Genomic DNA, 15,467 nt, shown 5'->3' with positions numbered 1-15,467 from the left:
TGCAGGGTCATCAGCCGGGAGCCACCCTTCACTGATGTTTCGCTCCATTAATCCCGGAACATCTCTGGGTGGTGGAGCAGCGATAAGCCCTAGCGGTGTTGGATAGGCCCTGGTCTCCCTGTCTAACAAAATGGATGCGTCTCTGTGAAGGTACTGTGCTGTCCTTCTTCACCTCAAGCCAGCGTGCTTCCAGGATCTCAGCGATCTTTCGCAGGACCCAGTCGTGGCGCCATCTGTACCGGCCCTGCGTTAATGCTGACTTGCAGCTAGAGAGGATGTGCTGCAGACTTGGGTTCTGGGAGCTGCACAGCTGGCAGCTCCCCTCAGTACCGTACCAGAGGTTGATGTTCTGGGGGCTTGGAAGGGTGTCATAAGTTGCCCTGATCATAAAGCTGAGGCGTGCTTGTGGTATCCGCCACATGTCAGCCCAGGTGACGGATCGCTTGATCACCGCCTCCCAGGCTGTCCACCTCCCTTGCTGACGCTGGCCAACTGCCTTGATCTTGTAGGACTCCTCCTCCATCCTCACCACCTCAGAGATTACCAGGTCCTGTCTCTCCTTCACATTGGCTCTGGACCATATCTTGGCCGCGGGACCCCAGCCAAGACCAGTCCTGCCTGGTTGCAAGACTCCCATGATCTCATGGTGCTTCAACCGGCTAATGGCTTGATCCACTGTTTGCACTGCGTCCCACTTACGTCCTGTTCGAACCTGTGCCCTGGCGTTTCTAACGGTTGGATCGGGTGAGTCTCTCAGTTGGAACACGAGTCTCACCTTCTCCTGTTTGTAGCCCAGGCTGATGGATTTCAGTGGTAGCGTGAGCATGTTTTTGCCAAACAGTGCCACGTTGGACAGGCACCGTGGGAGGCCAAGCCATTTGCGGATGAAGTTGTTTGCTTTGGCATCCATCTGCATCGCTGCTGAAGCTGTGATGTCACTTAGCTTTAATGGCCACATCACCCGTTGGTAGAGGGTGTGCTGGTAACACCAGACCTTGAATTTCCCTGGAAGGCTGTTCTGGTTGATCTTCCTCAGGCCGTCCACCAGCTGGGATGTCACCGTGGCAACCATGTGCCTGTCGGATAGATCCGCCGTGTAGAGCCTGCCAAGGCTTCGGATTGGATGTTCTGCCACTAGAGGGATCTTCTCGCCATTTACCAGGAAGGAGATGTTGTCGTTCCTGACCCCTTCCAGATTGAGAGACTGCGGGACTTGGCTGGTTTGATTTTTAACCGGGCCCAGGTAAGCAGTTTCTCAAGCCTTTTCAGGAGCCTGGAAGTGCATGCAGCTGTCTGGAGAAGCGTGGTGATGTCATCCATATAGCTGCGCAGGGCTGGGAGTCGCTGCCCTGACTGTGCTTTGACTCCACAAGCTTAAAAGCCAAACTAAAAAGATATGTCTTGAGTTTGCTCTTAAAAATATCAACAGTTATGAACTAAAACACAGTAATAATATGCATTTCCTATCCCTCATTTCAGAAACAGCCACCCACTCCAAAAGGAAGGAATCCCCAGGCCCACACCATACCTGAAATGTATGAGCAGCAAAGAAAATTTCAGTCAACTTCAAAGGAAGCAATAATACTGAATAGAGCAGTGGCCGAATTTATTTGTTTGGACCAAGTTCCAATATACACAGTGGAGAAGTCTGGCTTTAGGGAACTGGTGAAGAAATTAAATGGTAGATATGAGCGTCCTGGGAGGAACTTCTTCATGTATTCGGAAATACCCAAGCTTTATACAGAAATCAGAGATACAGTTAGGGAACAGCTGTTGGGGCCCAACAAGTACTTCTCCTGTACTACTGATCTGTGGACCAGTAGGGCCATGGATGCCTGCATGACTGTCACTGTGCAGATGATAACAGAGAGCTGGCAGATGGATGCATGGTGCTTGGGGTGTTCTGAGCTGAACAGTGACCACAACGCTGAAAGCCTACTGGAGGCCCTGGATGAAATGATGGAAGACTGGCTTTTGGACAAGAAGAGGATGTCAGCTGTCACTACCGACAATGCATCTAACAACATAAAAGCCTTTTCACAAAGCTACACCTGGATACCGTGTTTTGGACACAATCTAGATTTGGCCACTGACAAAGCACTGGCCACTGACAGGGTCTTGTCCAGCCTATCCAGGCTATGGAAAACAATTTCGGCCTTTTCAAGGTCACCAAAGATGTCCAGGCTGCTGGTAGAAAAGCAGACAGACTTGGGTCTACCTCAGAAAAAGCTGCTTTATGACACACCAATGCGCTGGAGCTCTGGGTATGACATGGTAGAGAGATTCTTAGAGCAGCAGCAGGCTGTGGGTGCTGTCCTGGTCAACGACAGGAAGAAGTGGCATCTCATGCCAAGGGACAGTGACATCACCACCCTTGAAACGGTGAAGGAGGTGCTTGGCCACTGCGATGGTTCACAGATGCTCTCAGTGCAGAGAAGCTCCCTACAATTTCTGGGGTTCAGGTGGTCATGTGGGAAATATCCTCTTGCCTTGCTCCATCTGAAGATGACAGCCACCTCGTCCGTGAAATGAAGGAGAAAGTTTTAGTGGATTTGAAAAAGCGATATGCAGACCAGGATTTACAGATTACCCTCAACTGTGCCACATTCCTCGATCCTCATTTCAAAGACACCTTTGTGACGATGGGACCTGAAGTGAAAGAACGCCTCATCAAGGAAATGCAGGACACCAGACGTATATATATATATATATACAGTACAGGCCAAAAGTTTGGACACACCTTCTCATTCAATGCGTTTTCTTTATTTTCATGACTATTTACATTGTAGATTCTCACTGAAGGCATCAAAACTATGAATGAACACATGTGGAGTTATGTACTTAACAAAAAAAGGTGAAATAACTGAAAACATGTTTTATGTTCTAGTTTCTTCAAAATAGCCACCCTTTGCTCTGATTACTGCTTTGCACACTCTTGGCATTCTCTCGATGAGCTTCAAGAGGTAGTCACCTGAAATGGTTTTCCAACAGTCTTGAAGGAGTTCCCAGAGGTGTTTAGCACTTGTTGGCCCCTTTGCCTTCACTCTGCGGTCCGGCTCACCCCAAACCATCTCGATTGGGTTCAGGTCCGGTGTCTGTGGAGGCCAGGTCATCTGCCGCAGCACTCCATCACTCTCCTTCTTGGTCAAATAGCCCTTACACAGCCTGGAGGTGTGTTTGGGGTCATTGTCCTGTTGAAAAATAAATGATCGTCCAACTAAACGCAAACCGGATGGGATGGCATGTCGCTGCAGGATGCTGTGGTAGCCATGCTGGTTCAGTGTGCCTTCAATTTTGAATAAATCCCCAACAGTGTCACCAGCAAAACACCCCCACACCATCACACCTCCTCCTCCATGCTTCACAGTGGGAACCAGGCATGTGGAATCCATCCGTTCACCTTTTCTGCGTCTCACAAAGACACGGCGGTTGGAACCAAAGATCTCAAATTTGGACTCATCAGACCAAAGCACAGATTTCCACTGGTCTAATGTCCATTCCTTGTGTTTCTTGGCCCAAACAAATCTCTTCTGCTTGTTGCCTCTCCTTAGCAGTGGTTTCCTAGCAGCTATTTGACCATGAAGGCCTGATTCGCGCAGTCTCCTCTTAACAGTTGTTCTAGAGATGGGTCTGCTGCTAGAACTCTGTGTGGCATTCATCTGGTCTCTGATCTGAGCTGCTGTTAACTTGCGATTTCTGAGGCTGGTGACTCGGATGAACTTATCCTCAGAAGCAGAGGTGACTCTTGGTCTTCCTTTCCTGGGTCGGTCCTCATGTGTGCCAGTTTCGTTGTAGCGCTTGATGGTTTTTGCGACTCCACTTGGGGACACATTTAAAGTTTTTGCAATTTTCCAGACTGACTGATCTTCATTTCTTAAAGTAATGATGGCCACTCGTTTTTCTTTAGTTAGCTGATTGGTTCTTGCCATAATATGAATTTTAACAGTTGTCCAATAGGGCTGTCGGCTGTGTATTAACCTGACTTCTGCACAACACAACTGATGGTCCCAACCCCATTGATAAAGCAAGAAATTCCACTAATTAACCCTGGTAAGGCACACCTGTGAAGTGGAAACCATTTCAGGTGACTACCTCTTGAAGCTCATCGAGAGAATACCAAGAGTGTGCAAAGCAGTAATCAGAGCAGAGGGTGGCTATTTTGAAGAAACTAGAATATACAACATGTTTTGTTATTTCACCTTTTTTTGTTAAGTACATAACTCCACATGTGTTCATTCATAGTTTTGATGCCTTCAGTGAGAATCTACAATGTAAATAGTCATGAAAATAAAGAAAACGCATTGAATGAGAAGGTGTGTCCAAACTTTTGGCCTGTACTGTATATATATATATATATATATATATATATATATATATATATATATATATATTCAGTGGTAGGTTTAAAGATTTCTAACATCAGAATTGTTAATGTTCATGCAGTAGAGCTTGATTCATTTTGACAAAAAGAAATTAATTTTGTTTTGAAGAGGAAGAGACCTCTGCGGATAATTTGGCTCCAAGTAAATACCTCCTGATAATGAACACTGAGGGAATTCTAACCAGGAATTCAAGCTTGGCACATGAGAGAAGTTTCAGCTGGTTGCAATATGAAATCCTCTAAATCTAAATCCTGCAGACTGTTCCTTTAATCAATGACTTTTAAGGCTTAATGTTTCTAAAATTGAATTTAAGACATTTAAGACTTAATAAGAACATGATGACACCTTGTGTTACTTAAAAACACAAAAGAGAAATTTTACTTGAAGCATGTCTGCAAAGTGTTCACTGCAAATGTTAGATGTTCATTCTTAATCTGTCTGAAAAGATTTTGGTATTCTTCAATTCTGAAAAAGGTCAAAGCCAACTTGAAGCACCAGATGTGATGTGCTGAATTTTTCAATATTTAACCACAACCATAATATTCCCCAAACCTTGACCATTTTTTTACAAGCCTATTTCTATTATGTGAGATGTGGGACATAAACCCTGTGCTCTGGCGTCAAAATATGTTGCTTTGTATTCCCAACCGCCCACCCCTACCTCCTCAGGCAGCAGTTGTGTTTCCTCCAAAACATATTTGGCAAAGCCAATTATTATATAAATGTATTTTGTAATAGACAGGGTTTGTTTGAGCAAAAAACACTACGGCACAAAGGAAATACATTTGGACATCACAACGCTTTTGAGTCTCTACTGGAATTTTGGCTCAGTTTCATGGGACAGAGCTCAAGGTTAAACCCTAAAGTGAATAATTGAAACACTTCAGAAATAGTGCTGGCTAGGCAGGGTGACATTATCCTAGATGGCAAGTTTTCTGGTGTCTCTTACCTGCCACCCACGGAGAAATCAGAGATGGCATAGAAGTACGAGCGCAACACTTTGGCATCCTTAAAGAATTCATCTCCAAAGGTGTTGAGCCTGTCCAAGGAGATGAGCAGGTCAGTGGCTGTCACCCATTCCTGGAAAAGAAAAAAAGGCAGGGAAGAAGAAAGGCCCAACAGGGTGAGAGAGATGTTAGAAAACACCTTTTGATGTTGTCCACTTCAGTCAGTGTGTTGGCTGCTGCCAGAAAGTAGACAGAAAGTAAGATGGAGAAGAACACCAACTGGGCCTTAGTTGAGAGACAAGAGGTGCAAAGATACCCAAGACAGCAAAAGTTGACAGAGCAAAGAAAAGAAGTTGAAATTGGAGAGTTGGTGGATCAAGGAGACAGGTGTGATGGTGTAACGGCAGGGGAGAGAGCAGATGTAATGGGGAGATAATGAGTATGGTGCAGAAAATTGAGTTAATGTCAGAAAGAGGGGTGAAGAAAGAAGGGGATTAATGGAGACAAAAGCTGAAATATGAAAAAAACATGAGAGAAGAGACAACACTGCAGCACTACTTCAGTATAATGGATGGCGCGTGGCAAAGCTCCCATCCCTGATATGATTTGAGCTCCTCTGTTTGAGCCCACTGCAAAGGTAAAGACAGGATGAAGCAAGAGTGGGAGAAGAAAGTGAAGAGGGATAACACGAGCAGACAAAAAGCAAACGGGAAGTGCAATAGTGGGGTGGAAGATAAAAGTGAGGCCAGGTAAAGGGAGAACAAATGACATGAGGAATCTCATACTCGTGAAGAGAACCAACTTTAAAACAAATAGCTGAAGAGAAACTTTCTGTCTGTTTCTTGGCTGGTTTGGGACTCTGTGGCAGTCCTGAAAAAGCCTGTAATGCTGTACGTTTTGAAGCTTCTCCCCAGGGGTGTCTTTGAAGTGTGGCAATGGGAGAAAAGGATATTGGAGCGGATGGGCCTCAGACTAAAAACATGTGTGAGGAGTTCATTCATTCATGTTTTTCTCAGGCACTACAGCTTGTCTTTGTAGTGTTAAAGCCCATCAGATAGTATCTACTAAATAGAACTGGGTTTAGCCTGTTGCAGCCTATGAAGTGGTAAAAAGTACAAATTGTGTTTACTTTACAAAGCATGTTTACCTTGTTTTCTTGTCATCATTTTTTAATGCATATAGCATAAATGATATCATATCTTCGCCATGCTCGCAGCATGACCCTAACAGATTTTGTACAGGCATTCATGTTCCCCAGAGGATGAATTTTATTGACTTTGTTTATCCCCTGATTTTATCTATTGCATGTTGATATTTTTGGCTTTTTGTGAAATATGACAACTATTTGACAACTACTGGATGTATTTTTACAGATTTCCAGCCCAGAAAGTCAGATGAACCTCAGCAACCCTGACCTCAAAATCCAACATGGCTGCCCCGCACATCAATAGCAGTGAAAGCTAAAGTAACACACCGTTTATTTGCACTTATGCCTATTTGTGTCTCATTAAAACAGTTATACACGCAGTACTGTCCAACTACCATCTGTGGACATGTTGCTACAGTGTGTCTGTGTGCAAAATACCATGTAATGCATTTTTATCAACTGGTATTGCTAACAATGGCTAGCCTGGTTTTATTAGGTTTTCTTGGTTTTCTGACTTGCACTGGAACGCAATCAACTTGGTGTAACGTCAATTCCAGCTCTGACTTCAACGCGACCTTAACACGATCAACTCGGTGTGACGTCTATCCCAGCTCCAACCTCCATTATCAGGGGTATATGGAATGCAGCATAAGCATTGTGACTGTGAGCATTTTAGCATGCCCACATTGGATGTTGCTGGAAGCATCACTGCGTCTCAGTGCAGCTTCACAGATGTTTGCTATTTAATGTTATTGTAAAGTTACAGCAGATCATGAACATGCATTTGAAAGTTGTTAAGAAAAAAAAATAGCGCCTTTGGGGATCCTCCAACATTGCAACAAGCAAACATGGCTCATTTGGCGGCCAACTCTAGCGTTGCCACCCGTCCCGTTTTTCCCAGAATTGTTCTCTTTTTTCATCAGCTGTCCCGGGAAAAAAAAAAATCTCTCCCGGGACACAATTTGTCCTGTTTTTTGGGGAAAATGCAGCAGCAGCAGGCCAAGGAGTCCATCCAGAACGACGCGTAGTGCGTCCAAATTCACATCTGTTCTTCTCTATGGTTTTTGTCCGCGACCATGCGTCATAGCGAGAAACCACGCATATCACGTGAAACAGCGGAATCGTAGCTTTCCGAATGTTTTCACAGTGAAAAAAATGATAAAGTTACACTAAAATGATGTATAACAGAGCTTTCATACAGCTATGCACACACATTACTCTTGGATGGATTGGATCGCACAGAAATGCCACGCATATCACATGAAAGCGCAGGAGCAGAGCTTTCCAATGATACCACACACATCATTGTGCTGTCATCCCATCACGCTATAAATCCAGATTAATTGTCTACCAAATAAAATCCTGACGAATTTCTTTACAATCCATTATACAGATCTTGTTATCAGTCACTTCATATAGTGAGGAATATGTATCTTACCACGTCTTAGGCTTGCGTGTGTTTCTCCCTGTCTATCCACATTTGTAGTCCGGCTTTCAAGATGCAAATATCTCCATATTGTCCAGTTGACACTCCATCAAACTTTGTATGACAAGACCAGCCACTTCACCTTTGCACACCCAGACAACTGCAGCCTAATTATGCGTACATGACAGGGCCGTAGTCACCATATACATTGAGGGGGACACGTGCCCCCCCACCAATGCCCAATTTATTTTTTTTTACTGCAATCAAAGTGGCAAATATTATCTTGGAGGACATCATTGCACTTGGGTGACTATTTTTCTATTATCTTAGATGTAAATATTGCATGTTTCTTTCAGATAAAACACATTTTTGACTTGTGAATGAGTCAATGGAATTTCTTGCAATAATGAAAAAATACTGTCAATCATGTCAGCCTGGCACAAACCACGTTTTGGACAGCTGTGAAGTGACAGAATGTCCCACCATCATGGTTCTTATATTGCCAGATTCCAGAGAGTCTCCCCTCTTCATATGGCAGAATATGTCAACTTCCAACTTGCTATGGTGAGATACATGTAAAAATGTAAGAATTTAGTAACACAGATTTGTTTTTTTCATTGATATAAAAATTAATATAAAATACAGGCACATAGAAGGACATGGAATGATGGCAAATCTGGTCTCCTATGTCCGAATTTCATGTTCATTGGTCAGTCTGAACTGGTAATAATGGCCGAGCCCTCCGCCTCAAACATTTGGTTGAGAGTCCCTTTTTTTCACAAATCCAAGGTGGCAACCCTAGCCAACTCTGATGTTAAATTTTGTGTTGGATAGGGTTGTGACGGTAAGAGAAAAAAAACAAAACAAAAAAAACCAGTCCGTTTTTTGGAAAAAACAAACAAACAAACAAACAAAAAAAAAACGCATCACTTCGGTAATACCGGATTTTCACCACTTGGGGGCGCAATTGACTCATTTAAAATAAAAAACAACTTTAGGATAACAGAGTGACAGTAACAAGTTGTTTCTTTTATTCCTTACAAATTAATTTTGCAGCTTACTCAATCAGTACAAACAAGGGTTGCCTCCTTCGTCTGGCTCTAAGCCAATGTGTTGCCATAGTGGCGCATTCTTTGATTTCTTTGAGACTAAATTGCCCGCCATTACCAACTCCCCGTCACTATTAAACAAACTCCAGGCTACAGTAGAGGCCTCGGCGCATGCGCACTCGCACCCCCTAGCTCAGTCCCCGCCCCACCCCCACCCCCCTCTCTCTCCTGCTCGCTGTGCACTTAGCGAAGAGGCAGACACAGGTGCCCACAGACTCGGGCGTACTATAAGCGGAGCGGACTCCGTGTAAAAATGTCTGTGAAAAATCCCTGTGATGTGAAAAATACATGCCGAACAGTCTTTTGTGTGACACTGGTGCACGGAGCAGAGTCCGTGCGGTGGTGCTTTGCGCGTGCAGACCTCCGCGGAGTCCGCTCCGCGTACGTTCCGCCCGAGTATGCGAACCCGGTCCAAGACGGAGTACCGAACCGAATTGGTAAAACAAAACACAACAATACAGAAAAACAGTCCCTGTTGTCAATTGCATTGTCATGAAATAACAAGATCAAAAACAATGAGTTTTCGTGGATTATCAATCCCAAGCAGAAAAGAATGTAGAGTAGCTGTCTGAAAGTTATGAAGTCAAACTAAACAAGATACAGGATAACAGGATAACAGACTAAAAACATGAGAATAACTGGTATAGGTATATATCATAGACTGTATAGAAGAAGTCGATGTTGCCAGTTTTAGTGAGTTTGGCATTTTGGTTGCTGCCTTCTTCATTTTTTTTGGAGCCATGTTTAGACCAGAGGGTGGAGCACTGAAGGAGAGAGGGGTGGATCTGACTGAGAACCTGAGCACATTGGTGTAGTCACAGCTTGCCAGTCACAAGATAGCCACACCCAAAACCATGCCCTGCATTACTGTCTATTTCACCCTCCATAAGACCATAATTTCCAAAATTAACGTCATGCTTTGTTGAAGAAGACTTGAAGCTAGCACTTAAGACCATAAAACCATTAGTTAAATGTTTACAAAGGTAAAAAAAATCAAGTGAAAATTTTTTTTTTTCATAGACTTCTAAACAATTGATTTTTTTGCAACCAGTGGAGTTGCCCCTGCTGGCTATTAGAGGGAATGCAGATTTAAGGCACTTCCAAACTGGTGTCACTTTTAAGACCCGGAGATTACCCCTTCATATTCACAGTAAACTGTATAGTCGCTACAGAGGACTGAGATAACACATTGTTCATTTTCTAGCTTCATAAAAGTTAAGATGTAAAAAACAAACACAAAAAACACTACTCTTTGTCCAGCAAGTGAGGAAACTGGCTTAATTGGTTAGCAAGAAATAAAACAAAGATGACACTACTGATCCCTCTGAGGCTCTTTTCACAGATACTTAATGTGAAAATAGCCTGAGCAGCACTGCAGTAAACTTTTAGAACTAAGTTATCTTTAAAAGAGCTGCGTCTTAGGGGCTTTCTTCTGCTGTCAGCAGGACCACCATCCTCCTGTCTCAAAGGACAGAGTCCTGGGATTCAGACCACCTGTCTGGTCCGTGCCTAGAGTCACAAGAAACATACTGCTGAGGCACGAAGAGGTCATAGCCCCTTATTGGAACATCTGGTGCTAATATGCTACACATGTGTTCCTGATTAGTTTAACCCTTACATGGATGGTGTCAGCACGACTACTGGACCTCAGTACCACCCATTGGTTAGCCTTGCCAGTAAATTTTCTTTGTCAGTAAAAAGAGGAGTTTTCAGAGTGGAGTTTGGTGTGCTCAGCAATGTGCAATTAGTGGCACAGTGTATAAAAATCTCTAACAGGTGATTTTAAAGCAAGGAGACATCTTTTTATTTTAACTAGGCCAGCTGGTGACTCCCTTTCAGCAAAAATTTTGACTGTACTGCAGTCGTAACTCATCGCACCGTTAGTGTTCTTACCTGAAATGCCCTCTCTCTTTACCCTATACCTCTCTATTTTCCTTTCTCTTCCTCTGCCAGCCTTATCTCTGCACTCTCCCGCTAGCTGGAGTGCACTTCAGGATTTCCCAGACAGTACTGTGCCTTAGCAGCCTATTGAGGGCTATACAGTAGAGCTGTTATTTTGTAGTAACCGTAACTATACTGTTGCAAAATTGAGTGCAGTTGGCTGGCGCTGTATTGTTCCGGCCTTCGCTTATCGACTTTGGCCCTGCTTGACACGACTTTACTGGCTAATGGGGTTTGGAAGACACTGGATGACCCTGATGCAATGCAGTTGCCAGGGAAAACAGATGCTCACTCTTTACTTTGTTTTACACTACCTGGACATGACGTGATTTTCATCACGGTTTATGAGAGGTGAGCTGTAGAGTTTGAAATGGGAAACTCAAAGTAACGATTTAAGATAAATGAAGGGCAGGAAGGCTGAGAAAGTGGAGAGGGAAGGGAAACTTTGCATTTCGTGTCACACAGTGGGCCGTCGCTGGGGCATGGGCAAGGATGTCAAGGTGCTAGATGCACGGGGGTATGCCAAACACTGTTCATCTGCACACTGTGCTCACAATGCAATGACACAGAACAAGTTGAAAATTGACAAAGTTTCCCCTAAACTTAATACACAGGGGAGAGGAAATATTTCTTGTCCTGTGCAACATGCTTACAAAACACAATTTATTTTTGATAGCTCATTTTTTCTACCTTGTCATTTATTTTGTACTGTCTTGTGACGGGTTATTTCAGAGCCTGCTCTCCTGTCACATAGTAAAATAAGCATTATGGGCCTCATTCAACAACCATTCTTAAGAGGAAATGTCTGCTTAAAACCCACTTACACAGTTTTCTCAAAGATTTGGACATTTACTAAAGTTTTCTTACTTGGGATTTGTTCTCCTCTTAAGACCACTCTTACACATATTTTATGCTGACATGTTTGTGATTGATCATGCTAAAAAAAACTATCACTGGCGGTTCAGGCGGGCAGTACAAAACGTGATGAAGATGCAGTCTGTGTAAGTTATTAATTACAGAAACACTGCATGACATTGTCCACCTTCTGTGCCCATCTCTTTGTCTCTCTGTAAACACATGCACAGCTTGAAGAATGCCGTTGCTCTCATCTTTGTCCTCAGTTCTGACAACTGTGCTGCTATAATGCATAACGTTTGTGATTTGCAGGTCGGGTGGTTGATTAAGGTGAATATTTAGCATCACATGCATCTTTTTTTGGTTTTGTTTGGTTATTTGATATCCCCCTTTTATATTGCCTTCTGATGTAGTGAAAATGGCAGCTTGTTTGGCATTCACTGCAGAAGTCCCTCCTCTTCAAAACAGCTTTTTTTTATGTTTGGAGTCTGGTGCTCCACCCTCTTTAGACTTTTGTTTGGGCATTCTTACTTAATTCTCTCTTCTTCTTCTACTATTTCTCTGTGTGCACACAGCCCCACAGTCTCATGCCCTTTAAATGTGGATTTGCAGAAAGTTTACCTCTGCTAATTAGGATCACCTGGCACATGCTGTCAACTTACAATTACAACAACATAGTTGCAAACAGTTGTGCCACTTAAGAACACATCATGAATATGACGTTGACTTACAGTGCCCTCCAAAAGTATTGGAACAGTGAGGCCAATTCCTTTATTTTTGTTGTAGACTGAAAATATTTGGGTTTGACATCAAAAGATGAATATGGGACAAGAGATCAACATTTCAGCTTTTATTTCCAGGTATTTATATTTCCTGGATCTGATACACAACTTACGGGTGAAAAAGAAGCAATTGTGAATCTGAGAGAAGATGGACAATCAATCAGAGCCATTGCACAAACATTGGCCATAGCCAGTACAACCATTTGGAATGTCCTGAAGAAGAAAAAAACCACTGGTGTACTAAGCAACAGACGTCAAACAGGTAGACCAAGGAAAACATCAGCAGTTGATGACAGAAACATTGTGAGAGCAGTAAAGAAAGACCCTAAAACAACTGTTAGTGACATCAGCAACAACCTCCAGAGGGCAGGAGTGAAGGTATCACAATCTACTGTTTGCAGAAGACTTCATGAACAAAAGTACAGAGGCTACACCAGAAGATGCAAACCACTCATTAGCAAGAAGTATAGGAAGGCCAGGCTGGAATTTGCCAAAAGGTACAGAGATGAGCCTCAAAAATTCTGGGAAAAAGTTTTATGGACTGATGAGACAAAGATTAACTTTTTCCAAAGTGATGGAAAGGCGAAAGTTTGGAGAAAGAAAGGATCTGCTCATGATCCCAAACATACAAGCTCATCTGTGAAACACGGTGGAGGTAATGTCATGGCTTGGGCTTGCATGGCTTCTTCTGGGACGGGCTCTTTCATCTTCATTGATGATGTAACACATGATGGCAGCAGCAAAATGAACTCAGAAGTCTACAGAAACATTTTGTCTGCTAATTTAAAGAAAGATGCAACCAAACTGATTGGGAGATCCTTCATCATGCAGCAAGATAACGACCCAAAACACACTGCCAAAACAACAAAGGAGTTCATCAGGGGCAAGAAGTGGAAGGTTTTAGACTGGCCAAGTCAGTCTCCAGACTTAAACCCAATAGAGCATGCATTTTACCTGCTGAAGAGGAGACTGAAGGGAGTAACCCCCCAAAACAAACAACTGAAAGAGGCTGCGGTGAAAGCCTGGAAAAGCATCACAAAAGAAGAATGCAAAAGTTTGGTGATGTCAGTGGGTCACAGGCTTGATGCAGTTATTGAAAGCAAAGGATTTGCAACTAAATATTAAGTCTCATTCACTTTAATCTATTTTAAGTTTATATGTTCCAATACTTTTGCTCACCTAAAAATTTTGTGTTCCATTACAAATAATGCTATCTTCTAAGTTGTGTATCAGATCCAGATGTAAATACCTGGAAATAAAAGCTGAAATGTTGATCTCTTGTCTCATATTCATCTTTTGATGTCAAACCCAAATGTTTTCAGTCTACAACAAAAGTAAACGAATTGGACTCACTGTTCCAATACTTTTGGAGGGCACTGTATATAGGACCTTTCTCAAGAAAAAAAAATAAGAAAAAATTTAGAAAAATACTGCGGGATGAGGCCCAATGACTTGTACTGTCATAATGATAATACATGTAGTGCACAGTAAAGGAATTACATAAAGGCCACATAAATGGAAACTGGTTGCTGTATGACAGAAAAACAAATGGGCAGAATTTTGTAGTTTGCACCTAAAAGATGAAAGATAGTTGACTAAAGATTAAAAAGCTAAATGTGCCCTCCACCCCAGTGTTTCCCATTAATTAACGAAACTATGGCGGCCCGCCATAGTTTAATTTGACCCGCCATAGTTTCTAAATAAAAGATTTAGGCTGCCAAAAGTATTGACTTCTCATGATATAAATAATATCTCGAAAGCTGTAGCGTTTTGTGCCGATGTGCTCAGGCTGTCAGATCCAGCGCTCGACAGTGCAAGCGTTTCACTCGACTAAAAATACGTGTGTGCAAACTGTAAAAAATATTTAGGGGAACATATCCCAAAATCTTGTGGGAAACACTGCACCCACATATTTGTTCAGTTATTTCAATGTATTCTGTCTGCCTTTACAGGAATATTTCACCCAGAATGACCATTTATAAATCCTAAGTCATGCAGTATTACTTTTAATTTGTAGGGAAAACTTTGGTTTTCTCACATGCCTCCACAGAAAAGGCAAACATATTGATTTATTGAATGATTAGGGACCACGATTTACAGCTGCAAAACTAGATCAAAACATTTGTTAACAAACTCACACAACATGTGCAGCATAATCCAAGTCTCACTTATCTAGACGTATGCTCAGTACCTCCCAAACACATGCATTTTCACTAAAAAAACTATATAGTAGTATTTATATAGTATTTAAAACTGAATGGAAAGTGAAACTTGTTTTCTAAGCCAGACTCCAAAACTAAGATTTTTTATGGCAGAAAATGCATGTTTATGGGTTAGACCTGGTACCTAGTTAATCAATAAATCAATATGTTTGCTGTTTTCCCCAGAAGCATGTGAGAAAAATGTATTCAAAGTGAATTCAAAGTAATAGCATGAACAAATGATTTAAAAATAGTGATTTTGTGAGGTATTCCTATAAGCTATTAGAAAGAGGTTTTTATGTCTTCATAATTTTTATGTGATCAAATCTCAAGTGAAATTCAGAATTTCCAAAAAATAACAAGAAAAGGACATGATCTGCCCTTTTGTTAAATATGAAACGAGTAATTAATTCAAACTGATGATCATTAATGTTAAAATGCATGAGATTCAGGTCTCGTTTCAGGGTCCATTTGGAGCACTGGCACTGCATCGCTACTGTGTCCAACATCCAGCTCTCATGCTTTAACACACACATCGATGATAAAATGTTTTAGCATTTTAAAGTTCTTATGCACCATAAAAGCAAAAACTCTTTCATTTATCATCAAGCGCGAGACCATTATCATATGGAAGAGTTATTAGCTATGCTTGGTAGAACAGTGTTAACTGTGTAAGG

The 15,467-nt window shown here is 42.3% G+C and overlaps 1 protein-coding gene across 1 annotated transcript in view; it reads right to left on the bottom strand.

Moving 5' to 3' along the window:
* lamc3 (laminin, gamma 3) overlaps nt 1–15,467 on the bottom strand; it is a 171,943-nt gene that overhangs the window by 122,020 nt on the left and 34,456 nt on the right. Inside the window, exon 3 of the mRNA XM_033646979.2 lies at nt 5,332–5,462. Within this exon, the coding sequence (XP_033502870.2) occupies nt 5,332–5,462 (131 nt within the window). The remainder of the gene's footprint in view (nt 1–5,331; nt 5,463–15,467) is intronic.

Source organism: Epinephelus lanceolatus, chromosome 19 (assembly GCF_041903045.1).
Source record: "Epinephelus lanceolatus isolate andai-2023 chromosome 19, ASM4190304v1, whole genome shotgun sequence".
Classification (NCBI taxonomy): Eukaryota; Metazoa; Chordata; class Actinopteri; order Perciformes; family Serranidae; genus Epinephelus; species Epinephelus lanceolatus.
This window is presented reverse-complemented; position numbering and strand designations above follow the sequence as displayed.